We start from the raw sequence: 27467 nt of genomic DNA on the forward strand, positions 1-27467 counted from the left end.
AAATAGCCAATAATTCCAGCACAGTCAATTCAAACGAAATTTATTTTGTTCATTATTTGCTGGTAGAGGTGATCGGTGATTTTTATTCGGTGTCAGATTGATGTTTGAGGAGACAGGTCAGATTTCCGTGAGCCTATTTCCAAAGAAACCGCGGATGCTTTCGGACTTTCTCTCTTTGAAAAGAGCTAATTAGAACATGATCGTTAATCTCCTAATCATTAAGTTCCGATAGAAGTCCAAACTTCTGCACATAATAAGCAGGCTGAAGTGTCCGTTACTCCCGTCCTCACCAGGCAGGACGCACACATTTGGATTTCGGGGATTTATTTTGAGCTTCATATAACTTAATCGATACATTTTCATTTCTGTTCTAATTACAGAACCCCCTGTATTTCTAATATTCCTGTCGGCCACTGTCTGCGCGCACGTTCCCATCACTGATGTGTTTTGATTCATATTAACGCACTTTAAGATAACTGCCTCTCTGATAGAACCGCTGCAACATTTCTATAACGTCCACGCGGACCTAAGCTGTGATATTTCTCGTATCCTTCATAGATGTGTCAGAGAGTACTATACTCAGCGCAGCCACATCATCACCGGCAAAGAATGAAGTACTAAAGGTGTCTTAGCACTCACCGATCAGCATCGTGCGTCCAGGACCGTAACCGCGTGTCTCCAGCTCGGCGTGTCACCGTGCGTAAAGACGGTTTAAAAAAATTTACGCACTTTTATAGGGGGGACATGCACGACGCACAGGTGCGAATCTGGAGGCGTCCTATACTTGTAAAGAGCCTCGAAATCTGCTGGAGCCGATTCCGACTGACTTGTTTCCCTCCCCACACTCTTGTCTCTGTTATGACAACTCTGTCTTGGCAGTACTGTATCCTTTTCTCCCACGTCTTTGGTGACCAATCCCCGGGAAATCTCAGATCCTATTGATGCGCGTTATCCTCTGTTAAAATCCTATTGCTCGTGCTGCTGCTCCGCTTGGCCTGAAGGAGGCGAGGAATGGGGCTGCTGGAGAGAAGCTGGGTGTAATTGCCTGTTCCTTCTCTCTCTCTCTCTCTCTCTCTCTCTCTCTCTCCCTCTGTCGCTCTCCCTCACTCTCCTCTCTCCTTGTCATCCCTTCCTCTCTGTAGTCCTACCTCTTTCTCTCTCCTCCTCTCTGTGAACACCTTTTAACTTGACAGGAATGCACAGATGGGGAAATTAGCTGTTATTTTTCATAGCCTTCATACCTGTACAACTTGGCAGCACATTAGCCTGACTTGTCAAACTCCAAACTCGCTGTCTTACAGGTCAGCACTATAACTGATATGTTTCCCTTATACTTCTATCCTGCCACCAAGCCGAAGAGTAGAGTGGAAAAAGAAAAAGAAAAGCAGGAGGTGCAGCAGAAGGCATTGAAAAGCTTTGGGTGGCAGAGGCACAATAGGAGCACTGTAAACATTAAGGGAGAGAAAAGGTTCTGACAGGTTTCCATTCGTGCTCTCATAAGGATGATTTGTGTGCACTTGTCAAGGCAGCTGCCTCGTGTGCACGACAGTGTGTTAGTGAGAGCGACGTGAGAGTGACTGCAAGTGATGGTTTCTCGCAGCCATCGCTCTTGCCAGTCTGCTCCTCCTTTGTGTCTCTTCTTGTCGATGCATCATTTGGGGAAGTTGACACATATTCTGGGATTCGGAATTGGCTCGAGAGCACAGAGAGCCTGCTCATATTAAATTTCTGTTTGTTCAAATGGTGTGTGTGTGTGTGTGTGTGAGAGCATAGACTGTGAGTTGAAGAGCCTTGGTGCAATGCTAAGCTGTCCTGGAGCTATGCCAAAGCACATCTCCCAGGGTGCTATCAGGAACTTAATTACAGCATTAAATTGCTCCCTCTCCGCCTCTCTCCCGCTCTCAGTTCACTTCCCCTTCTTTCCCCCTTTCTCCCCCTTCCTGATCTATCTTTCTCTCTCTCTCTCTCTCTCTCTCTCTCTCTCTCTCCCTCTTCTTCTCTGCCTTTATCTCTTGTTGCTCTTTTTCCATTTTCTTGCACTTGCTGGTTTGGCTGAAATGCCTGCTGGTGCTGCTGTGTTCATGTCATCATTGTGAGAAAAAGCCTTCAAAATGCGTCTCGACTGTTCCTGACATCCACTGTGCAACCAGAAATACTAAAGGTTCATCCGCTGTCTCTATTGTGCATGTAAATGTTCTAATTTCATACTTGTACATCAGTAATGTATTCATGATTCATGCTGTTTATCAGTCAGTTTGTTATGGTGCAGTTTGAGTGCCGTTCCACAGGCTAATTTTGCAAGTGTGGATGTGGAGGGTAGCAGCAGTGTAGAGATCAGATTGCTGATGGAGAGTTCCCCCTTAAACATGAAATATTGCCTCTGACAGAGTGTTGTGCGGGGTGTGAGCTACCTTTCCCCTCCAATTCAGGTTTCTTCTCCCTCGCCATTTACTGAAGGCAGCAGTGGACCCAGAAACTCTCCCCTGGGGCAGAGCAGAGGACACAGGGGCAGCTGGGCTGTCCTGTTGCCTCATGCCAACCATTGGCCTACTGGCTGGCATGCCAGAGCCGGGGCTAATTAGAAACATGGGAATGGCTCCAAGCTTTGCATCAGTCAGCCTCAGCCAGTCAGCCTGATTTGTTCTAGCCTATTTGTTCTATATGTTAAAAGGTGGTAACATAGTTACATTTTTCAGTCGGGGTAGTAGGACTGTTCATTTTAGCAAACAATATACTGTAGTATTTAGCCATTAAAATTTAATTTTCCTTTAAGCAACAAAAGAAAGCTACTGAGAAACATGTGTCATGCAAATTATGTTGTTGCCCTCAATGTGAATACATAATCTTTTGTTTATAGCCTTGCTAGCTGCTTGCCTCTAGGGATGGCAATGTCGGTCTGTTGGTTGGCCTGCCACTTTGGTCCAGATTGAAATATCTAAACAACTACTGGATGGATTGCCAAGACATTCATGGTCCCCAGAAAATGAATCCTAATGACTTTGGTGAACCTCCACCTTTTCCTTAAGCACCAGCAGCAGGTAAAGATTTTTTACTTATTCTGCTTGATGAACTAGAACCAAATTTGCCTAGATGATGTATTCTAATGAGTTTGGTATTCCCCTGACTTTCTTCTAACTATGAGGTTGATATTTTTGTTTTTTATTGAAATAAGTCAACAACTTTTGGACAAATTGCCACCAAATTTGGTACAAAGATTTACTGTATCTCCTCCGCAGGATGAGTTGTAATCACTTTAATGATCATCTGACTTGGAGGATTTGTCTAATACTAAATGCATGACTAAATATTTGCTAACCTAGCGACATTAATAAAAAGGTAATTTCACATTTCATAAAAACATTTTGATCCAAGCTGGATGATGTGCGTACAATACAACCTCTTCAGTTGTAAACTACTGACACTCCCATCAGCTGGACATGGCAAACATTATGCATGGTAAACATCAACATATTACCATTGTCAAAGTGACAAAGAGTTTTAAACTGCTAGTGTTAGAGTTTAGCTCAAAGCACTGCTGTGCCAAAGATGTATAGTATGTTTTTGTCTTGAAATTGTATTCTTCTTAAAAAAGTCTGACACGAGCTACTTGAAAACATGTATTTCATTAAACATCTAGTCCTGCTACATCTGAATAAGAAACCTTTAGTTTTTTCAGTGTTAAGGATTTGAAACACTGAATATCTCGAATTCAATGTGTGCTAACAGTTAAAGCTGTTAAAACTAGTTGAGGGCAAACCTTGCCAAGAAAATTTATAATTTATTTGTCAATGTGGGCCCTGACCTTGCTAAAGAGATACCTGAGATAAGTGCTGAGTGTGATCTTGATAATTCTATTATTAATAGCCCACACACTACATATTTGTGTAAGGTGGAGAAATAGAAAATGATGTCAATGAAAATAAATAAATGTAAAGGGAAAAGATCAAAGGATTGCAATTATCTTCTTTTTGTTTGTTTTGAGGATTTTCTAGTTATTTATTGATTTACAGTATATAGTTTAAATACAAAGTGGGGAATATAATGAGGTACTTGGTGTCTTGGTGAATGTACAAAGGGAGGGTGGGCATAATAAACTTTGGCTTCATCCTTATCCTTTTTGGTTTTATTTAAGAGGATATCACTTATCACATTAAAACACATTACATCATATTGGGGACTACTAATTATCCAAACATGAACTAATAAATGTAAGATGAATATAGTAGAATAAATAAATGTCCATTTCAAAAAATATTATTATTAATTAACTACTAGTTTATTCTTGAAAAAAACTATTCTCAAACCAAGTGAAAATTGCACAATTAGCCTCATCGGCCAACTTCACTGGCAGAGAATCTTGTAAGCTTTCATAGCTGCTAGATTGACTGACTCGTCAAGAGGAGAGAAAATTGCAGTGCAGATCGTGAGTTTGAAAGAATATTTGCTCTTTGGGATTATACTGTTCAGCCAGGTGTAAGACTGATAATTTGACACACTCATAGCAGAATATATGATTTTAGCATACTTGCTCATTTCAAGTTGCCACGGTGTAACTGCTGTAATGCTGGGCAGGTCAAATAATGGCATGATTGTTTCTCTTCATTAGTGTGGGGACATTGAATCTGCAGTTAACACTGGTGGACTGGTTGCCGAGAGCTGAGTATCTATGGTGATGAGTGACAGACCCTGGAGAGAGGAAAAGGTCACACTTGAGTCTAACAAAATTGTGTTGTCTTTCCTCAACTCTGGTACTAGTGGCATGGGTTGGTGATTTGAATGTGCTAAGCAGGAAGAAGCACACATCTGTGTACAGCTGTTTGTGATTCCAGGCGACACAATATTAACATTAAATGATCATATGGTGAAATTTGGTCAATGTGTCTTGATTTAAAGCCTCAAATATAAGTTAAGGTGGAATATTTGAGATGAATGTGGCAGATGCACAGAAATGTTGAAAGTCACTGTTGTCTGTTTACACTGTTTATGTGATTTTGAGGATGGGAGGGTAAGGTGGAGGCTACAAAAGAGGTGAGCGCCTTGTAATTATCATGCAGTGCGTGTGAGCACTGTAGCATGCCAGCACTGTCACTGCAGTGGGACCGGTTGGTTCGGGGTGGATGGGCTGTGGGGTGGGATGGGGATGGGTGGGCATTGTGGGTGCTTCGGGACAGCGTGACAGTGAAGGCGTGAGACCTGAGGGGAGGAAGGAAGAGGAAGCGTGAAATATGGAGATAGCTGCTGTCACCTGAGAGGATGACAGTGACGATAGTACGGCAGCGTGCAAGCCTAATACTATGTGACATCTTTTTAGCAGTGGCATCTGGGCATCTCTACAATATCCTACCACTCGCGTCTCCTCCCTCCATTCCCCCACATATCACTAACTTGTATTAGTCATTAACAGATTGCAACAAAACCCCAGAAAGCCTCCCTTTGGTGCTGACTTGAAGTTCATTTAGCTGTCTCTCAGGAGCAGCCTGATCAATACCTGTCAACGTGTGACAGCCTCGTAATCTCCACCTGTTTGTTTTCTAATAGGCAGCAGGCATGCAAGAGCGTGATGAGAGTGTCACAGCTGTTTTTGTTGAGTGGGCATGTACAAAAGCGTGAGAATGATGATCTGGGAGTTGTGGTTTATTGAATAAAACTGCCACTGCTGCCACTCCTCTGGGAGTTGATTGATGCATGGCTATACATTATCTTCTTTATTCTGTTGCCAACATCACTGCACAGAAATCATCTTTTGTAAAATTTATCAAACAGTATCTACGTGGTATTCACTGTAAATGCTACAAAACATGCACACAGGCCGGCTTTATGAGCTTCTGCTTAATAGTATGGGAACTTGTGACGAATGCAAATGTGTTTGGAAATCGTGTTTTCTGATCCCAACCACATGCCTGGACGTACGTAATGACTGACAGGCTAATTTATGAACAAGCAAAAGAGGAAAGCTAGCACTGCCTCTCTCTCTGCTGTTCCGAGCCACCGGCCTCCTCAATTAGAGCTCGCTCTGCCAACCTGCTGCTGAGGCTTGACTAGGTAATGACTGGCAGCAGAGGAGGCAAACAGCCATCTATCTTTCTCTCTAAACTAACAATTTTCCTTTCTTGCCCTCTCAGTCCTCTCTCTCTCTAAAACTAACAGCTTTCACCCCCCCCCCCTTTTTCTCTCTAAACCATCAACTCTCGCTCTCAGTAAAATAACATCTCTCTCTAAAGTAAACTCTGGACATTCTCTCCTTTTACTTCTCTGCCTCACACTCTCTTCTCGTTCTGACAGTAAGCTCGCACCCTCCAAACTGACATCGCTCTATCTCCCTCTTTCTCAATCTCTCTTTCACTTTGCTTACTTTATTGGCATATTTTCCCTCTTCACCATCTCTCACTAGACCAAATCTCTGTCTCCCCACACCTCTCTTACCCCCTTTCTCTGACAAATAAATAAATGAATTGAAGAGTGGGGTAGGGAACACCTTTGGAGCGTGACGGCCTGGACTGGCTACCTGACTGGCTGACTGACAGAGAGACTAACTAACACAGTGACAGAAAGACTGACAGGAGGTTGGAGGAGCACTGAGAGGGTTCACTGTGAGACGCTAAAGTAATCTGAAGATTGGCAGACAAGAAAGACAGATGCTGATAGGTGACAGTGTAAGATGCCCAGTCCCATAAAAGCACCTGGAGCCAGCTCTTGCCATGTGTATTAAGGGCAAAAAAAAAAATAAAATCAAGTTTTACGTGATTAGTTACCTTGATAGTCCCCTCCCCTTGCCCACTTTAAAATATTCACAATATTTCAAAAATTAGAACATAATACTTCCCTTACTATTAAATCCACGACTTTCAAATCAAGCATGTTACTACATATGAACATTCAGTTCTGTTTAGGACCTAAAAAACCTCATTCAAAATTTCATTGTCATTTGTAACTATGCTAATAACCCGAAAATCCAATCTGTGTCAACAATAACTTTATATGTTTAGATAAAAATGGTATTTTTTAAAAATCAGCCTGGTGTCTTAATTTATTCATTATTTCTGTTTTTAGCAGCATTTTAAACACCATTTCCCATAAACCTTTGATGACTGTGGATTAAATGTCATGGGTAGGCAGAAAATTTAAGTCCATGAGCAAGTTGAGGGGCTATGAGCAATGTAAAGGTTTATGAAACATCAGAGATTACAACTAGACTACAACTAAGTTGAAAAACTTACTTAAGAAAAGAGTGAATATTGGTGCATATGAATGAAACCAAGCAATGATGAAATAAATACCCGTGCTGCTGCACTGGTAAATTTTCAAGGCAGATGCAGTTTTCTTGTGTACTAAAATAGTAATCATTTTAACTTTGTCCTGGAATATGAAAAAAAAAAAAAAAACAACCAACAACCCATGAACCTATTTAATTTTTTCAGAAAGGCTGAATGAGATAATTGTATTGAGTTATAAAAGCTAATGGAACAGAAGCTAACCTGGATGTGACATCATGACTTGGCTACCAATACTTAATGGATTTTTTGATGATTATAATAATTCATTTCTGCTTCTAGATCAGAAATAAGCTATTAGTAGGGACAATGTAATGGCAAATTTGTTTAATGAATATTCTATTAATATTTTATAGATGTGAAACAAGCCATCTGTAAGAACTATGTTTGGGTAGTCATTTTGAAAAAAATCAATTTGGCTGGTGTTCTCTTTCAACATAACATACTTTGTCTTTTAATCCTGCTCTTTAATTTGTCATTTAATTCACCTCCACTTACCTCCTGTAAAAGAGCTGCGGAGCATTGGACCAAAGCACATTTATTAACAACTTATTACTGCAACGTTTACAAACTCAGGTGTAGCCTACATCCTCCTCCTTTATCGTTATAGATAACTCACTCTAATAATCCATCACATCTGGAGTTACAAATGTGCAGTAATACATTGTTAATAAATGTATCTGTTCTGCAGCGCTTTCACTTGGATAAAAAGATAAAACAAATTATGCTGGAGAATCACTGAGGAGAAAGGATTTCTCACAGCTTGCCAACCAAAAGGTTATTCTTACAAATGGCTTATAACTGAACTACAAACCTTCAATAAATGATTCATGAAGCATTAATAAATCCATTAGTTACAACTTATTAAACTAGTAAAGTGTGCTGCCCTGAAAACTGTATCCTATTAAAGTAAGCAACTTTAAATGACTCAAGGCCAGGCCTGTCAGTTTCATTTATGAGTAATATTTTACATGTACAAATAACATAAGGTTTAGTTTCACCTAGCTTCCCCTGTTTACATAAGACGTGAATGTCGTGGGCGATATAGCTGGCGAGACTGTATGCAGCAACCTGTCGCTGTGCAGGGAATGAATGAATAATACTGTTCCAAAAATAACTCTGAGTGCAGCAGATATATGGAGCTGATAAGATTTTATCTTTAAAATTCTTCAAGTAATGGGAATGTATTATAATCACTAACATCTGTCTCACGTCAGATGACGTAACTTAATGTCATTTGACATATTGGCTGCTAAAGTGTGTTTCTTAAAAAAAAATAAATAAAAAAAAAACAAGGAGCAGTGTCAAATACCTAGATCATATGGGTTAACCCCAGAGCTGGGAGATGCTGTCATCTCAGCATGACACCATAGAGACGAGAGATTGTGTGTGTGTTGTGCTTGTAAGCTCTGCCACCTGCACATTCTATCTCATCACAACGGGAGAGAGGACGCCCCATTTAGCATCACTGTCACATGCAGTTTCACAGACAGACAAACACAGGAAGAGACAGAGTGAAAGAGAGTGTGTGTGTGTGTGTGTGTGTATGAGAGAGAGAGAGAGTTGTAAGGAAAGAAGGGAAGATGGGTTCCCTAACATAAATAAATCATCAGTGTGTTTTGCCGCCTTGGAAGATGAAGGAGAGGAGCATGAGGAGGAGGAGGTGAGGGAGAGTGAAACAGATCAGGTGGAGAGGGAAACCGCTGGCTGAGGGGAATGAAAGGCAGGTGGGAATCCTAATGTCTGCTTCGTGCTTCAAGTGAAATAGAAAGAAAAAGAGTGTGCGCAGTCAAACTGACGTAATTGCTGCCAAGAATAACCAAACGCTTTGGCTGAATGGAGGATCCGTGTGAAAACTCACTCAATTATATAATGTGAAAATATCTGGACACATTTGCTTCTCATGTTGAACTTGACCCCCTCCTGTGCAATGCTATCTCTGAAATGCTTTCAAGAAAAACAACTCACTTATTCATTGATAGAAACTATAAATAGAGTCTCGACATTTTGACAAACTCATCTGCTGCTGTCTTCCTTGGAAAATTATGGCGATGGATAGCTGTAATACATTATGAGCACTACTATAAGGAAGGAAGGTTCCAAGTGTTTAAAGCAGTCTTGAGACTTTTTCCACATCTTGTTCAACTTTAACACTTTGTTTAGCATGGTCATGGTGTCTCAGTCACCAACATTTTGACCCATGAGTAAGTACCTTGAAGAAAAAGCATCCCTGGATTTTTATCCAATTTGCTGTGGATATTCAGGTTCCCCAGAGGATGAATCATAATATTCTGGGTAACCCCTGATGTTTAAAGATTATTAATACACTCAGGATCAGGATCCCATTTAAATTTTAACTTAACTGTCATTATGTTCATGATCATTTAGTATTCTCCAAATCCTAAATACATAGCATGGTTGTTCACATTTACTCACATTCACTTTACATACTAAACCTGGAATTATGGTTGACACAGGTGGTTAAAAGGAGTCTGGCTGTAAATATATACAGAATAGTTTTTGTATGGGATCAGTTTGCATCATGTTTTGATTTCATTCCTCACAGTAACTGAAACTATTACTACGTGTGATGAGCCATGATGAGAAGGTCCATCTTGTTTCATTACTGACTATGAGACTATTCCGCGACTATTTAATTCGGAAGTCACTGGTGAGTAGAAGAGTCGACATGGAAATAGCAGAGCCTCTGTCTTTACTCGAAATCTCTGGAACATGCAGGAGAGAACACAAGCAGCCGATTCTGACTAATCACAGTTTAATGCAGTCATAGCTGTAGTCATAACCCTGTTGTTTAGTTACATTTCTGAGGAAGCACACATCATCTCCAGCACAGCTACAGCAGCCATGTGCTACACCGTAATCCCTGTATGCACAACTATAAATCAATCTTAAGCATGGTCCATTATTCCTTCCTTTTATTTCTAATTTTCATTTTTTATGTCTGACTCAGTGTGGTAGACTCTAACTCTTCTATCTTTCACTCCCCCATTCCCGAGGTCTGTGAGAGTGACTAATGCTGTACAATGAATGAATAATGCTGGTTTGTACTTTTATTCCTTAATTGCTGCCTTGGCAGTCCAAACTATAATTAAAGGGGTTATACATTTAAAAATTCTTTTCAGAGACTGACTTGCTGCATTGCTGCCACATATGAAAAAATTTGAAATGGAACGGTGCTAAATTTTTGTCTTGTAATGCATCATTGTTATGTTTTTGCATGGTTCAGACATGTCTTAGGATATATGCATGAATATTACTTAAAAGCAGAAATGTTAGAGTGATTTATTCTGCACTGGCAGGTTTATGTAAAGCTCTGATGTGAGTAATTTGAAAAAATATGAACTAGATTACTGTGACAGCAGCCAGGTTGACAGACGTTTAATAAAAGGCTTGTCCTCTGCTTTAATGCCATACTATAATAGACATAAGGCCACAAATCAATCTCTCGTTCATTATCAATTGAGTGGCTCCAAGCTGTATATTACCACAGATTAGACTCTTGCTTTCTTGTTTTTGCAGTGTTGCTCATATTCACACGAGAGTGCCCTGACCTATAATGTATTTAAAAAAAAAAAAAACCCTACATAAATGTCTTGCTTTCAAATTTTCTAGCTTTTATTGCCTTAAGGCTACAAATGAAAAACAAATTAAACCATCTTTTTTTCACTTTAATTTGAATATGGTAATCAGTAAAATTAAGGTAAAAAAGGCCGATCATTTCTGGTAAAACACACTGGTTGTCTAACTGTACATGTATATAAAAAAGAACAGTGTGAAGAATGACTATATGTAGGCACAGCATCTCAGAAAAGTATTTGTACATTTTGGTGGTATTCACCTTGAAAGAGTGTGTGTCTGGGTTCAATAAATAATACAATAAGGCAGTCAGTGGAATGTGAGTGTGCTCGTTGACTCAGATAAAGGGAAGGAGAGTCATTGCAAGTGGCAGAATGCTGCTTTGTACACTAAAGATAAGGTTATTCAGAGTTGAAAGCAAGGCCCCTCACATAATAAATGTGGCTAGTGACCGTCCTCACACTGAGTAAGGTCAACTTAGCATTTATCTAGGTGAAGTGAAGGAAAGAAGGAGCCATATGAGGTATCTTAGACACTAAACCATAACAGCCAAACACTTGTGGCTGTATATTCTCACCATTTTCATTTGTTTATTGATGGGATGAGCATTACATCACCATGGTTTCCATGTGCAGTATGCTGAGCAAGGCTTTGTGTTTTAGAGGAGCATCAGTGCAAATAAACCACACTTGAAACCCTCACAGAGAACCATTACAGGCTGTAGTGTGGTTACTGCATGCCACACATCAAAGCTGCAGCAGAGATGACAGTAAAGACAGAGAAACACAAACAAGCAAAAGGAGCTCTTTGGCATTTTTCATCAGATTTACACAATGTGACAGTATGGAAGTAGACCATCATACAGAGGATGGAAAGAGAGGCAGAGGAGTGGAGAAACAGCTATGATTTGAGATGCGGTTCAATCTTAAAGGGATGAGAGAGGATATTGAAGGTGAGAGGGGAAAGAAATCCATTGAGAACTATGCGCTGAGCCACGGATGGCCCAGTGGAAACACTGGGGTTTCGATCTGCTCTGGAAATATGACAGCGTCTGACGCACCTGAAGGTAGGCCTGGAAAATCAGTAAAGGGGCCCGTAAATGTGAAAGGCTATAGGGTTTGGGCCTCGGAAAAAACCTGTATATGCATGCTGTATCTCTCTGTCTTCTCCCTTCACACCAAAGCCAAGTTATAGCCCCACCCAGCCCATAACCTCACTCTACCCTGTGTGTGAGAGCCCACTGGGAAGAATTACTCTGCATACTCTCTAATAAGAACTATAATACAAAGGTCAATATTGAAGCATTCAAGCATTTCTTCTTATTTCATTAAAAAATATATAATATTGTTGCATCCACAAAATAAAACACATATGATTTATTGACTAATTATTAAGAAAGAACATGTGGTTAATTTGGTTTCTAGATCAATGAGGTGCTCTGCATCTGAGATAGTTAATCATAGGCTTAATGAGTTTTTCAATGACTATTCAATAACCTACATGAACCCATTTTTTATATGTGTGTGTGTATTTGTCTCCATGTTTGTGTCTGTGTTTGGTTGAAGCAGCTGAGGCATGTGGAGTGAAAGACAATGGCACGATCCTAAAGGTCTAGAGCCAGGCATGCTGAGATTCATTTCACTGCCATTCATCCGGATAAAATATCACAGCAGTTGTGGCCTGCACCCAATGTCAGTGTGTGTGTGTGTGTGTGTGTGTGAGAGAGAGAGTCTGTCTGCCTGCCTATTCTTGTACATGCGTGTGGGATTTGTCTGCTGCGCATGTGTATGCGTGCCAAGGTGTTGTGTGTCTTGTCTGTGTTCTGCCAGGCAGGGCTATGGTTTCTGACTCTGCTATTATGAGGATACACTGCCTCGCTGCCTTCCTGTTTTTCCATCCTATCCAACACCCCCCCCCCCCGAACCCGCCAGGGTCACATGGGTGCTGTGGGCAGTTTCACGTCCCATCATTTCCCCTGGCTGACTGTCGGGGCGGATCACGGTGCCACGCGAGTCTAATGTTGACGAGCTCCGACAGCCCCGCTCTGACTGGGAGGGGTCTACTGGACCAAACACAATCTGCAACCGCCACCCCCTCCTCCGCATACAAACACACACACAGAAGTAAACAAACATACTGTAGAGAACAAACCACACAGCAACAGTGTGCAAGCACCATTGTGCAAATCCAGTGTGTATACATGCAGGATTGTGTCACTACAGTACAAGTATGAGTCATACCAGAAGGCATAATGGTGCATTATAAAGCTGGCTGTGTTTTTGTAGTAGCAGTTATGAATTATTACTGTTAAAACACAATAATAATAATAATTAGAAGCTTGCAAACAACCAACGAGGGCATTTTACAGTTCAGCCCCAGTGTTTGAATGGTGCCTTGCTATGGGTCAAAAATATGCCAGACAGTCACCATGGACAACACAAGGCCCACTGGCAGAAAGACACAAATCAAGCATATCCAAGGAAGGACAAGGGAAAAAAACGTATGGAGCCACAAAGGCAGGGACAATGAGAGGCAAACAGGGAAAATGATCTGTGTCACTGGAATCTAGCCTCTGCTTTTTCATACTGCGATGTGGACTGGAGGAGGCGACGGCATGTTATCTGGACTATGTCACATCTTACACCTGCACACCATCTGTGTATGTATGTGTGACTGCACCCGTGTGTGTGTGTGCTGACGTGGACCTGCGTGTGTGTGCCTGCACTTGCATGCGTGAACTCATCATCGAGACGACCCCGTACAGACACACGCCTGGGGTGTGTGCACGCACAGAGACAGATGTGGTTACATATGATAAAATGGCTGTTAAAAAGAGACAGAGCAAGTGTCGGGATAAAGAGCGGGGGCAGACGAGAAGAAACGGAATGAAAAACTGTTTGACAGAAACAGGCTAACAGTGTGGAGAGGAAGAGAGCGCGGGAGAGACTTGACAGACAGAAGAGTTCGAATAATAGATAGAGGCAGTGACAGGGAGTCAATGCGATGGTAAGACAATAGACAGATAGACGGGTTCTGTCAGGGAGAGAGAGGTGAAGGGAGAGGAGCGAGGCAGGCAGAGGGAAACGGCAGCTTTTTGTTCAAAGTTGCAAAATAGAGCGACTGAAGCAATCGGCCTGACCTTACAATACTCTCCTCTCACTACACTGGAGAGAGAGAGAGAGAGAAAGCAAGGGAGAGAGAGATAAGTCACAATTTCACACACTCTCAGGCTCAGTAATTCATTATTATTGATTATTGATTAATTGGCTTGAAGAGAGGGCAATGAGAGAATGATGTCAGAGTGTCTGTATTGATTGTTTTTCACTCCTCCTTCTGTCACCTCAGAACCTTTCATGCCCTGAGTTCAGCCTTGCAGACTGTGGACAAAAACACCCTCTCCTGGACACACTGTCCCTAATCCACCCATCCACTCCCTGAATTTCTCCATCCACTTTATACACTGTTAATCCTGTTAAATTATTTCTTGTTCTTTAATTTTGTGAGGACAAGTACACAACAATGATCAGTGCTCCATATGCTAGCCTTTATAGCCTAAGCTAGTTTGCAACCATGGGTAACAGCCTCCCCAGTTCTGGGTGTGCAGGGATCCCTCTATTGTTGCTGCACATCACTCCACATCTTCTCTCCCCTTGTCTATCTATTGACCACTTACTGATGACCATCACTTCTTCTAGTCATAACCTGTTATGAGTTCTCTGGTAAAGAGATCCACATATTGATGCCCTGAGCAGAGAAAGCCATCTGGCCAAAAGCAGTCCTCCAAAAAGGGCACCTTACAACTTCCCATCACTCCAACTTACTGAGACAGAAACCCTGAGAGGTGTCACTGAGCAGCAGAGAAGCCTGGTTAATTACGCATTTATGGATGAGTAGAATATCAGCAAATTTAATTAAGTGTTCGTGACTGTGTAGGATTGCAGGGAACTGGATCCTAGCCCACCACAAACTGGAAAAGAGTAAGGGTACACTCTGGACATAACGCTATCACCAGATAGAAAGATAATATTGGATGATTTGGTTGACTGTATAAGTTTTGTAACATTTAAAGCCAACATGCATCACATCTATGATATAGTTAAATTTAGGGAAAGATTTTGGTTGTGGCAACTAAACCATGGTTAGGGTTAGTCACTCTGGCATCCCAGTGCCCATGAACCTCAATGTTCCTGGCTTGAGTCTGGCCAGGGACCTTTGTTGTTTACTCATCTCTCTCTCCCCTCATTTCCCATCATCTCTGTCAGCTACAATAAAGGCTTGAAATACCCCAAATACTTAAAAAGACTGAGAAAATAAACAGTTGGCTAAGGTTAGGGAAAGACTGTCATTACGGTAAAAAAAAAGTCTTACCTTTAAACCTCCAGCTTTATGAGAGACAATATTTCCTACATTAGCACTGAACATAGTCTTAAATGAAACTATTTCCTAGGATATTGGGCTGCTTAATAGGTTGTAAACACACCCATCTTAGACCAAAACATAAACATTTGTTTGGTGGGCCTCATCAAGGGCAGCACACACCCTCAAAATATCATGAACTGGGTCAGTGAAGGTGAAATGTCTCTTCAACCTTCAACCTTCCTACCCTGCCCTAGTAGGAAGCCCATCCACAACAATTTTCTCAGATGGGGATCCATCAGACAGAATCTCATGATCCACAGCCTAATGCGTTTTTATTTGGAGGGCTCTGACATAAAAATGTTTGTGAACTCAGAGTGAACACACTGTGCATCTTTTATAAAACTAAAGATTGATGTTTTATGCTGTATATTGTGCTAGCAGAGTACACTGAGAATATGTGTTCAATGTGAAGAGTGACCGGGTTGGCCTGAGGGCGACTGGGAAGCCGGGAGAGATTAAAACTGCATCATTCTACTAGCTTCTCTGTCCATCCTTCGGCTCTGCTTCTGTTGGAGAGCGTGAGATGAAGGCACGGTGACCAGTGGCCTCTTCTGAAAAGTGTCTGATTAATCTGACTGGTTGGAAATGAATGGTGCAGCCTGACACAGAGAGTCACGGTGACACACGCCAACAATCACCACACTGCAGCATGGCATCTGCCAGCCATTTTAAAATGCAGCTCTTGACAAGCTGTGATGGTAGAGGAAATGGGAAAGCCGGCTTTCTGTGAAATGTTGCAAATCATCTTCATGGCAACACGCATGTCAGCTTGAGGAGGGAAAGATGGTGGGGGGTGGGGGGGTCATGACATGAAGCCATACAATAGCTTCATCTCTTAAGCAGCTGGAAGTCCTCTCCCTGATTAGGGCTCTGGAAAGAGAGTGGGATGGAGATTAGAGAGACAGAGTGGGGAAGAGAGGATGGGGAATGATACATGACTGACAACTAGTTTATTTACTCTTCTCCTCAGCTTCTCTTTCACAGTCATTACTTTGTTCTGAGCCACTGTGGGTAGCTCAGATTCTTTTTTCTCCACCAAAGTCTCACCTGTTTGCTTGCCATGAAAACACACAGACATGGGAAAAACACACATAGTAAGCCAGGTCTCACATGAGGCAGAGAACGTCTATAATCCAAAATACCGCCAAATTCCTGGGTCAAGTGGAACCAAACAGATCAGCCGGTGCAGAGCTTGGCAGGAATGTCACACGAACACGACCACTTTGGCAGGTATATTCTCGGTGGGGAAAAACATGGGGAGGGGGAAGTGGGATTCGTGTATCCTTGGGGGAAGAGGAGGAGGCTGGGGACGTTGTTGCCATGCTCCTGTGAGATTTCCTACTGTGTATTCTGGGGTTGGAGCCCTTCCTGTGCACCTCTCACATCCCTATCAGGTGCCAAGGCCGTTATCGACCTGCGTGTGTGTTTGTCTCTCAGACGGTAAGAGCTATTGTAGCCCTGTCTTTTCTACCGATTTCCTGATAAATGACTCTGGAAGGTCCCACAACAAACAAGACAATGGTGTTATTATCCTAGATTATTACCATAGTGCCTTACTTTTCATGGAATTCTAATCCAGGGATTCATCTATACGCCTGATTCTGTGACCCAGGAAACTCTTTATTACCTGCAAAACCAAGATGGCATGTAATGATGCTGGAGAGAATCATGAAATATTCATGAACAACATACTGGACCTTGACATGACCTTCAGCCAATTGGTCGGGATAATCAAGCTCGATTCGCTTTGCACTTCAGAGCCCATTCTTGATACAAATGTCCGTCCTTGCACTGAACTCATAGTATAAGGTTTGTGTGCTGTAAGAGATCTGGAAAAGAGCGTTGATAGAAGAAAAAGGAAAGATGAAATTAGGATTTATCTGCTGGATGAGAGCTGGAATCAGACCTCTTTTGCTATGGTGTAGGTTCTATGACAGGATAGAAAGGATTGACTCCGAGTTAAAATTACACACACACACACACACACACACACACACACACACACACGTATGAAAAGATAGGTCTTGCTGGCTAATCCGGGCTAGCTCCAGCAGGCCTATAGGGGGCTGGTCTAATCCTGTTATCGGGCCCAACAGATGCTGTTGACAGAACAATAAGCAGGGGGCCAATATTGCAGTGCGGCCCCGAGGAGGTCATGAGCCAAACTCATCACAGCAGCAGCAGGATCGCTGGCTGGCTGGAGTGAGCTGGACTCCACGTCGGTCACACACACTGGCTCTCGCAGGCTGAACGCCTCACTGCGACAGCCATTCTCAGTGATTTGTTTCCTGGTATGCACACCCTGTTTTGTTTTGTTTGCAGTGTCAGAGGGTGTACAGTGTGGCACTTCTAAAGCTGGGAACTGACCTGAAGAATACTATACAGAAAAATAACGCAACAAAATGAGCAACATTTTCACTAGAATTAGAAATCTGCATCTAGGTAATACTCCCAAATCCTGCAACACTAAAACAGTGACACCAAAACAGAAATCTGTCAGTACAATTAGCCTTGTTCATTTATGCTGAAGATTGTATAGAAATGGTGAAGAAAAGCCAAATTTACAATAAAATTGGATATACAGTGATGTATGTGACAAAAGTTGTAACTTTATATAAAGCTGAAGGTTAGTGAACTGTGAAGGACCAAGCTAAACCTCACCTCAGCAACTATTCTTCACTGAGACCTGGATTAAATGGATTACAGAATAATTCAGAACTGAAAGTATATTCAGAGCATCAGTCGAGTCCCTCTTGGTGCATCCCATCCAGTCATGATGTCTAAATCTATAGTCAGCCCAAAAATCTTTAAGTACCTCTCTCTTAAGTTCTATTGTTTCTATTTTGGAACATAAACAATTCTCTCACTGAGTTTTGTGGCCAAGTTACACACCTTGTTACTCTAGTTTGTGTCTCTTGGTGATTTGATAAAGCTGTGATGTGGTGTACGTGTGTGTGTGTGCATGTGTGTGTGTCTGTCTGTGGTTCATAGAAGAAAGACATTGCCTGGGGCTGCTAGGTTTGTGTCTCAACTTCTAGCAAAGGATCCTCTCTTCTGCACACAGAGCATCTACTGCATACAACATAATACCATAGTATAAGATAGATACAGTATAGTATGGAGAATAACACTCTCTCTCTCTCTCACACACACACACACACACACACACACATACACTGTCTTGCAACATGTCACCTTGCAGATTTCTGCAGCACACACAATGTAGATCTGAATCACAACATATTTGGCTTTTAAAGACTGAACCTGAACCAGCCTGCCACCCAACCCGTCACCTGTATATACACATACACTCACTCAATGTGTCAACTCAACCTGCAACACATACCACATCTACTCCTTGTTCACTGTAAACCACCAGGGGATGAGGCATGTGAGTGAAGCGCAAGGAAGAAGGAAAATTACAGCGTCGAACAGGAGGGAAAGAAAAAGCAACATGGAGCAACATGAATACAATTCTGGCGGTCTGTGAATGACATTGCTGATGGCCAATGGACAAGAGAGGTGACACACGTATTCATTAAATAATCACATCATGCAGGCCAGTCATGCATGAAAGCAGAAATAACAATGACGTTGGCTGTGATGATGAGGAAGTGTTTTCCTCCCCTCTCCCTGACTTTCTGGTTTGTGTCCCAGTTTAACTAAATCCCATTAAAAACGCTTTCATCTCACTGCACTTCATTACTGTCATAAATGCTGCGGCTCACCCCAGAGAGAGGCAGGGATTAGACAAGACGAGCTCGTCTAAAATGTTACGCTCTCAAACCCCAGCAGCTTCTTTAATAAAGACACTCACTTTAAATTCTCCATATTGGATTATCCAAATAGACCCTCCAGTGCTGAAAGGTGTCATGAAGGTCAGGCTTGTTGTGGTATGTATAGGCTTGCATGTAGGTGTGTGTCCTTGTGCCCTTTTGTGCTGGCAAACAATGCACTGGATCTAAACAGCAGAGGCTGCTGTTCTTTAAAATGAGGATGGGTAGACTAACATCCCTGGAAAATGTTAACAAATGCAGAGAAGAGACAGGATGAGAGAAGGGAAAATAAAGAGGAGCTTTACAGGCATAAGGAGGGAAAGCGGGAAGAGAGAGGACAGCAGGGAGGGAGCTTGGTATTGTATGTGTCTGATTGGATGCGATGGGTCAGAGGCTTTCACACGCATTTATGAATGCTTATTTTAAGCAGAGCCCTAGCTGGGCTAATCTTTACTGCTCGCCTGAATGAGGGTGCTGATTAAAAGCTAATTATACGCTACAGATTTGGCCTCTGGTGAAGACTCTGCTGATTTGACACGGCTTGGACTCTGGCCTGGGTGCATGCCTGTGGGCTTCAGCTCCAGATAGCCATGCGTGTGTGTCTACAAATCTGAGGGGAACAAGACGTCAGCATGCATGATGGATGCTGTGAGGTTTGTGTTTATAGCAGTGGTGGAATATTGTACTGACGCACTATTTTGAAGCACTTGTACTTTGCTTGATTTCTGCTAGCATAAACTTCTATTCCATTACATTTCAAAGAGAAATATGTGTATGATTCAGTGATAATTATCCAATAATATATGTGATAATGTAAGTAAACGGGGGCAATTCTACTGTATTATGAGTAGATTTACTTTTGTCACACTGTTATAATCTCTGTCCTAAGCTTCTGTTATCGTTACATAGCCAAGGTTAGCATTAACAGCTGTTTACTTACCAAGAGCTTCAGTCACCATTGTGTTTACAATGTGTTTACAAGACAAGAGATTAGAATATGACCTGTGGGCAGTGCTACTTTTTCATCCTCTCATATGGGACTGAGGGCAGACTGGACGCTAAAGTGATTCACTATCACAATCTGATGTTATGAGATGTGACAGGCCAGTCTGGCTGGTTAACTTGCTAACTTCAGTAGAAGAAAACTGAAATAAAAGCAAAACAAGAGTGAACACTGGCGTCATTTTCCACCGCTGGAGACAGCTCTTGGTGAGTAAAGGAACAAAGTTTGATGCTCTACAAATGTTGGGTATGTAGTAGCAAAAACATACACCACAGCACCTTTAAAAGGTAACTACTGAGTAGTGGTATAGAGCAATGTTTTTAGTGTGGGCCCCATTTGTTATTGTCACAAGGATGCATATGCACAGGTGCCAGTAATGCCAGTTGACAGTTGCTGGTGGTAAGTGAAGAAGAGGAGTGCTAGCTAGCTAATATGGATAGGAAGGATATATGAAAGATTAAAAATATTTTTTAAAAATCAGCTTTGTAAATGTTTTATGAGGAAGGAAGACTTTTACTTGCAAGGCTACATTTATTGCACTGTTGCACTGCAATTCTTACTCAAGTAAAGGAGCTGAATATTTATTTGTTGTTGATGCAATTTATTTGTGTTCATAACTCCTGAAATTGTTCCCTTGACATATTCAGTCATGTTTGCCTCTTGGTTTTTGCCCTTTTTTTTAGCCTCCTCAATGGTTTGTTTGTGATCCCATTTTACTTTGAAAACACATGTTAGTGTGTTGATTGCCAGATCTTTCATACACCTGACAATGTTACTAATTAGCTTTCAATCTGTAATGACTCTTGTTAGTTTGCAGTGTTAGTACACAAATGTAATTGAACTTTTCAAAGTTAAATTACTTTTTAATGAAGTTGGTATTTTATTGTCTATCCCTGTAAATTAAGCATATACATGCATGTTAGGAAACACTTTATACATTATAGGCATAGTATTATCCTTTTATGTTCATAGTATTCTGCATCTATTGGTTTTTGCTGATAGCAGCAGCATATGTGTATCCCCCAGTTACTTCTGCCTACCTGCCTCTCCTTTTTGAAGTTACAAGTTTTTCCTTCCTCTCAGAATCTGAGTTATGTTGCCTTATGATTGGCTTTGACTTTCATCCATCTCCATATGAACTCTCACAGGGCCTCTCTCCTCTTCCTCTCCTCTAGCTGTCATCCCACCACTCAATCACACAGCAGTCAAGAGAGGGTTAATCTCTCTCATAAATGCAGCAGGGAAGAGGAAATAGAGTGAATCCTTTGCTGCCTGTTAGCATCTTGTCCTTGACATCATTACTCCTCCGGCATGGCAATGTCCCACGCCTCTGACCCTCCCGCAGGAACTAACCCCAGTGCCACATCACAACAATACACGCAGAAAACAACATGTCTCACAGCCAATTGCCTACAGGGTGTCTTGCAGTCCCTGGCTATTTATGTCTCAGGCAGTGACACAATCATTTTGTTCAAGTGCTTATTTTCTTACCAAGACTGCACTACTTCAGTAAAGTGGCACATAAAAGTGCATTTGCTTTTTAACAGCTGCATAACAGAGATATTTGTTTTCTTTATGAGCTGAGAAATAAAGGCTAGAGTTGTTGAGGGTTGAAAAGTAGTTGGCTGTAGTTTTTTAAACCTCGCTGCTAGTAAATATCAGTAGGTGCTGACACCTTGAGTTTTAATTGTCCCGTGGGTGGGTGGGTCGGTGGTTATAGAACCTTGTATCTTCTTGTGTTGTTACATTAACCATAGTTTAAAATCAGCTTCTACTGCTGATCTGAAGACACAGGAGCAACAGCCTGCAGGTGCTCAGGCGTCTTGTCAACAATAGAGAGAGGATAACTCTACATGCTCACCTTCATGTCAAGGACAAGATCATTCACAGCTAGATCACACCTGGTCACTGCCTGCATGTGTGTCTGTAAGCGTGTGTGCGTATAGAGACAAGAGAGTGGGGGATTTGTTTGAGAGCTGGTATATGACTGGAGGCATCTTGACAACTCCAACCTTCCCTCTCTAACTCCCACTTCTCTCTCTCTCTCTTTCTCTCTCTGTCCCCCCTCCCCCTTTCCTCCTCCACCTCTCTTTGCCTGTCTTTATTATTAGTGGCAGCTAGAGGCAGTGGACCGGAAAATTCCCATCGAGAAACAAACCCACATCTGCATATTACAGCCCTGTTTCACGTCTGCCACGAGCGAATAAATTAATACATGAATAACAATGAAAATCATCCATGAGTTGCCTCGCTCGCTCTCTAAATGGCATTGTGCGTGTGTGCTTGCATGTTGTGTGTGCGAGTCAGGAGAAGCTGTAGTTGTCTCTTTCGGCCGTGCTCACCAGGGAAACTGGGTGTATTTGCATAAAACCTCTAAGAACTGGCATACCTACACTGCAGCAGGTAAAATCACAAGTCAGGCAGCAATGAATATGAAGCCACAAACAAGTTCAAGGCCAGTCCTGTGAAACATCAAATCCTGCGCATCAATGCGCACTATTATCACACACTGAAAAAAATAAAATTTATTTATTTTTATGAGTTTTTTTTAATTTTATTTTATTTTTCAGGTTAAATTGTTTTTTTGGAGTAGTTTTATCTTGTCATGAGGGTCTAAGCAAATTAGTGGTCACATATTGTACAGACTTTAAAACATCTGAGATAAAATAGTGATTTTTTTAGTTTTTGTTGTTTTTTGATTTCTGTCAGACTAAAAACATTTGATAAAAAAGGTCGTTTAATTTACACTTAATTCATTCGACTTCCCCACTAAATCTCAGTGTATCCTACTGTATGTACAGCATGTGCTAACATCTAGTTAAGTATGTGTTCATCATCTGATTTAGTCTGAGTTGGGTATAATGAAAAATATGTTTGTTTCTCAGGGTGGAATAAAAGCAAAAGAATGTGAGAACGTGATGCCGTGTGTTTTGCCCTTCTGAGTGCATTAGGTGAAAAGCTGCTGTCATCTAAGGCAGTTGAGATGTCTATTTCTGTGTTTGTTAGTGCATCATACGTGCCTCCTCCCACTTCCACCCTCGTCCCATTCCACCGAGTTTACATCTGTTTACTAAAGCTTGTCTACTTTAGTTTCGTGTACAACACAGTGAGGGTCTCTGGAGGTCCGACGCACCATGTGCTTAGCAAACGCTCCAACAGACTACTTTGCTGCTGACTTCACTCATTCGATGTGATACAAGGGCTCTCATGAGATTAGGTCAAATTCCAAAAAAATATGCTCTAACATCCCAATGCTGGCAGAAAAAAACATACACACACACACACACACACACACACACACAAAAAAAAAAACCTCGATGACCCTCCACAAAGATGTTTCTGGCATCCTATAGTGCATTGCCTCCTGTTGGCAAGGCAGTGGATGTGAAGGATGAGAAGTACGTGTGAACTTTGGGAACTGTGAGGCAGAGCAAACTTTCAGGGGCCGTATATCATGTGTCCATTAGCAGACAGTCCAACCTTGCTCTGTAAATGACAGTGTTTGTCTACGTCTGCTTCTCTCTCTCTCTTCCTCCCCCCACCCATTCTCTCTATTCAAGCCAGCCTCTCAATCTCCTTTCTAATCTTTACCTCTTCCCTCTATCTCAGTCTTGCTGATGTGATCCTTCCCCTCTCAGAACCTCCATCTTCCTTGTTACTTTCCCTCATCTGCTTTATCTCTCTCTATCTCCCCTTTATTCCTGCCTGCCTTTTCCCTCTCTAACCTCCATCTCGTCCCTGGATACAGCTGGTAATAAGTCACTCTGCTGTAATTTTGCTCTTCTAAAGGCCTGTAATGATGGGGCTCAGAGGATGGCTAAGGTGGAGTTGAGACTGGGGTGGGCGTGCAAGGGGTGGGGGTGGGGGGCTGGCGGTTAAAGGGGACTCTTTTCTTCCCAGAAAGAAAGCTTTTATGGGCTTTTTTGCAATGTGCCACTGGGGGGACAGAGTGTAATTGGACAAAAGAGAAAAGAGAGAGATGGAGGTTCATGAGGTTGCACTGTACCTTTGTTGTTTCTATATGAAATGTTGCAACATATCTACAGTTGACGTATCTGTCAGTGTGTGTTGGAGGAGGTGGAGATATATGCATTTTCATCATGATATGCACACACACACACACACACTGATTTAATGCTTTTACACCAATGAAAAGCCCAATGAGTGCAACTCTATTTCAAGACTGAGAATAAAAAAAGACACAGTGATAGGGAATGAGGGCAACAGTGAGTGAGAAAGGGAAAGGGTCGGCTGTGCTAGGTGACCGAATTGACAAAATACTGTTGAAACTGACTGATATTTTCTGACATTTAACAAACTGGCAAACAGTTCAATTCATTTAGCAGATATGTCTGAGGCAGCTGTGGCAATATGGGCTTGTGTATCAGACAGGCCAGATAAAGGCTGATAGCGAGAGCTGCTTGGCCTTCTCCGCAGACAGAGCCAGTCGACCTGTCAGAGCCTGCATAAACACAGGCATCGGATGATTTCAGAGAGATGCGCCCTTCTCCCCGTGGCCTAAGCGTCGCTCCTCATGTTTCTCGCTCCACTGGGCCCCTGTGTGTCAACCCGGTATGCCTCCCGACCTTTTCCCAGAGTTTGAACTGCCGCCGCGCAGAGGGGTGCACCCTAGGGCAAAGTGGAGAGAGGAGGGAGACAGAAGGACAGCGAGTGGTGGTGGTGGTGGTGGGGGATCTAAGGTGGAGGGGTGGGCACAAAGTGCAGGACTCCACAGCCACATCACGTCTCAGGAGATCTATACTCTTGACCACCACAGGAAAAGACAGCATGGGGGAAAAAAGTGTTTTTGAAAAAAATGTTTTGTTTTTTTTTTGTTACTAAAATAGAAATATTATTAACTCATACAGATATAAAATAGGTCACTTCAATGTCCTATATACCCTCACTAGCTTCTGAGTAATTTGTGTTTCACATTTTCTCATTTATTCAAGGATTTTTTGTTATTATAGATACTATCTTTGTGAAAATTGTAATGTTTACCTGGACTATAAAATTACATCAAGTGGAAGCAAGTGTTTCTTGGAATTAGCCACAGCCATTAACCAGCAGCTACGGTATGTAGCAACTGCTGAACAAATGAAAACAGAAAATAGACCAACGAGAGACAGGCAAGACTCAACAATTAAAAGAGACACTAAGATCACTACATAAATACCACACACCAACAACATATGCACATGTATGTCCAATGGCGAGGGGAGGGAGAAGTCATTTCACTACGCCGGGGGAAAAAATAGGAAAATGGCAAGGCAGCACAAAAATAAAACGCAGATGCGCAAATGCATTCATGCAGAAAATCCTTGCCTTTAATCCAATTCCTCACGCTTTATTAAAACAGAGCCAGAGAAATAGAGTCAGACAGGGACCATGATGAAGAGACTAATCATGAAGAGGAGACTCACATTACACAAACATGCGCTAACACACACACTGCAAAAAATATGCAAAAATCAAAGGGAAATGAGATATGGAGGACCATGTAAAAAAAATAATAAATACAAATTCTCTCTCTCTCTCTCCTCTTCTCACTTTCTGTCTCACAGAAAACACATCCAAACATGACACATTTATGCCTCCTCACAAAGCCAAAGGAAGATTAACACAACGGAAAATACAACCACACACAGGCAAACAGTGTGTAGTCTGTTAGATTTATAGATCCACGGGCGGCTCTGCTGGGTCATATCAGGCCAGGCTGCTGTCCACTCTCCAATCCCTTTTCTCTTCCCTCTCTCCACACCCTTCCATCATCATTTGATCATCTGCTCTGAAAAAGAGGATGATTTATGGTACCACACAGTTCAGTCATGTGTGTGTGAAGGAGATTATATGCACAAGGCATTTCCGTCAGGGGTGTGGGTATGTTTTATTTGTTTGTCTCTATATTTTGGTGTGTCATGACTGTGTGTCCTTGGCAAAAAATTAATAACAGTGCTAATTATAAAGGATTAAGGCCTGTCCCCCAGAGGACTGGACTCTCTGCTGCTCATTGGTGGGTCAGAGGAAGTCAGAGGGCTCCCAGCCTCACTGCTGAGAATGGCAAAACAGGAGGACAAAAGAAGTAGATGGGGTTTCATGCTCACATGCACCAACAGACATGTGCTTACTATCTAACAAACAAACACACACACACACACACACAAGCACACAGTGAAGCTCAAGACATGTTAATGTGGCTGGAAGAGTTGCCTGCTGTTTATAAAAGTCACACCTGCGATAACACATTCAAACCATCACACTCCACGATATGATACAGGTTCGTGACAGAGATGTAAAATGGGAAGCCAGAAAACAACCTCATCACAAGTCTTTTGAAGGTATATTGTAAACATACCATCTATCTGTGGGGTGCTGTTTTTGGGTGTACTATAACTTTGCATCACATGTGTGACGCACTAACACGGGTCGCACTGTGAGAGCGAAATCTCATGCAAGACGTTCCCCAGGAGAGCAGTATAATGAGATAATGAGAAATAGCATCTGGACTAAATTTCTGTTTTCAGCTTGAAGTTACATTCAAACTATGAGTCACACATATCACCTGGACTTCCTCATATTTTTATGCCAATAACAGAATTACAAACGCAGAAGGGAAAAACTGGCTGAATTTTCTTCAGTACTGCAAATTGGAAAGATGTTTTTTTTATTGGTGTGGAAATTATGTGAGTGACGTAAAGACATTTTTCAAATAAACAATGACATATCAACATCTGTAAAATATCTATCCACCAGCAGTTCTTGCTTCGGATAAAAAAAAGTTTACTGTGGCAATGAAATATTGCAAGCATTGCCAGTGTTTTTCTTTTTGGACAGGATGAAATATAGCTAACATTAGCTGGCATAAGAGAACCATGACAACCTAAAAATACTTTAAGTTCTCCCTTTGAGTTGTTTTCTTTCTCCCCCTCTAAAATATCTTTATTTCCTCTTCAGGAAACCTTTTTGCTTCAGACTAGTTTATGAAGAAATGCCTAATTTAGTTTGGATGTTTTAACATCAGTAGGTCATTACCACTTTAATTCTAAAATGAATGTATAACAAACAAGTGGGTTGGCATTCACAGTGAATTTTAATATCAGTCACTGTCAAACATGAAAAAATATAAAAGAGCATTAACTGCATAAATTAGCACCTGAACTCACATTGTCACCCAAACATCTGGATGCCTTTTCTTCACCCAGATTTGGCAGCGAGCTTCTCTACATGTCATTCTCCATGACAACAGATTGAAATAACTTAATCACAGACACATTCATCTTTTAGGAGGACTGACTGCTCCACATGTCCAACATCTATGCCAGTAGGGGAGGAGTGAAGCGGAAGAAGAGAGGGGAAGGAAGGGAGACAGGGGAGAGGGAGAGAGGGAGAGAAAGACCCTGG

General features: G+C 41.8%; 1 protein-coding gene across 4 annotated transcripts in view; it reads right to left on the reverse strand.

Annotated features, from left to right (window-relative positions):
* znf385c (zinc finger protein 385C) overlaps nucleotides 1–27467 on the reverse strand; it is a 137519-nt gene that overhangs the window by 47529 nt on the left and 62523 nt on the right. The window contains exon 1 of one of the 4 annotated variants that reach the window (XM_051074085.1): nucleotides 640–1082. The exons of the other annotated variants lie outside the window; for them this stretch is intronic. Within the exon in view, the coding sequence (XP_050930042.1) occupies nucleotides 640–649 (10 nt within the window). The 5' untranslated portion in view covers nucleotides 650–1082. Of the gene's footprint in view, nucleotides 1–639; nucleotides 1083–27467 lie in introns of those variants that run through there. 4 annotated transcript variants of the gene reach the window in all.

Source organism: Lates calcarifer, linkage group LG11 (genome assembly GCF_001640805.2).
Source record: "Lates calcarifer isolate ASB-BC8 linkage group LG11, TLL_Latcal_v3, whole genome shotgun sequence".
NCBI classification, from domain to species: domain Eukaryota; kingdom Metazoa; phylum Chordata; class Actinopteri; family Centropomidae; genus Lates; species Lates calcarifer.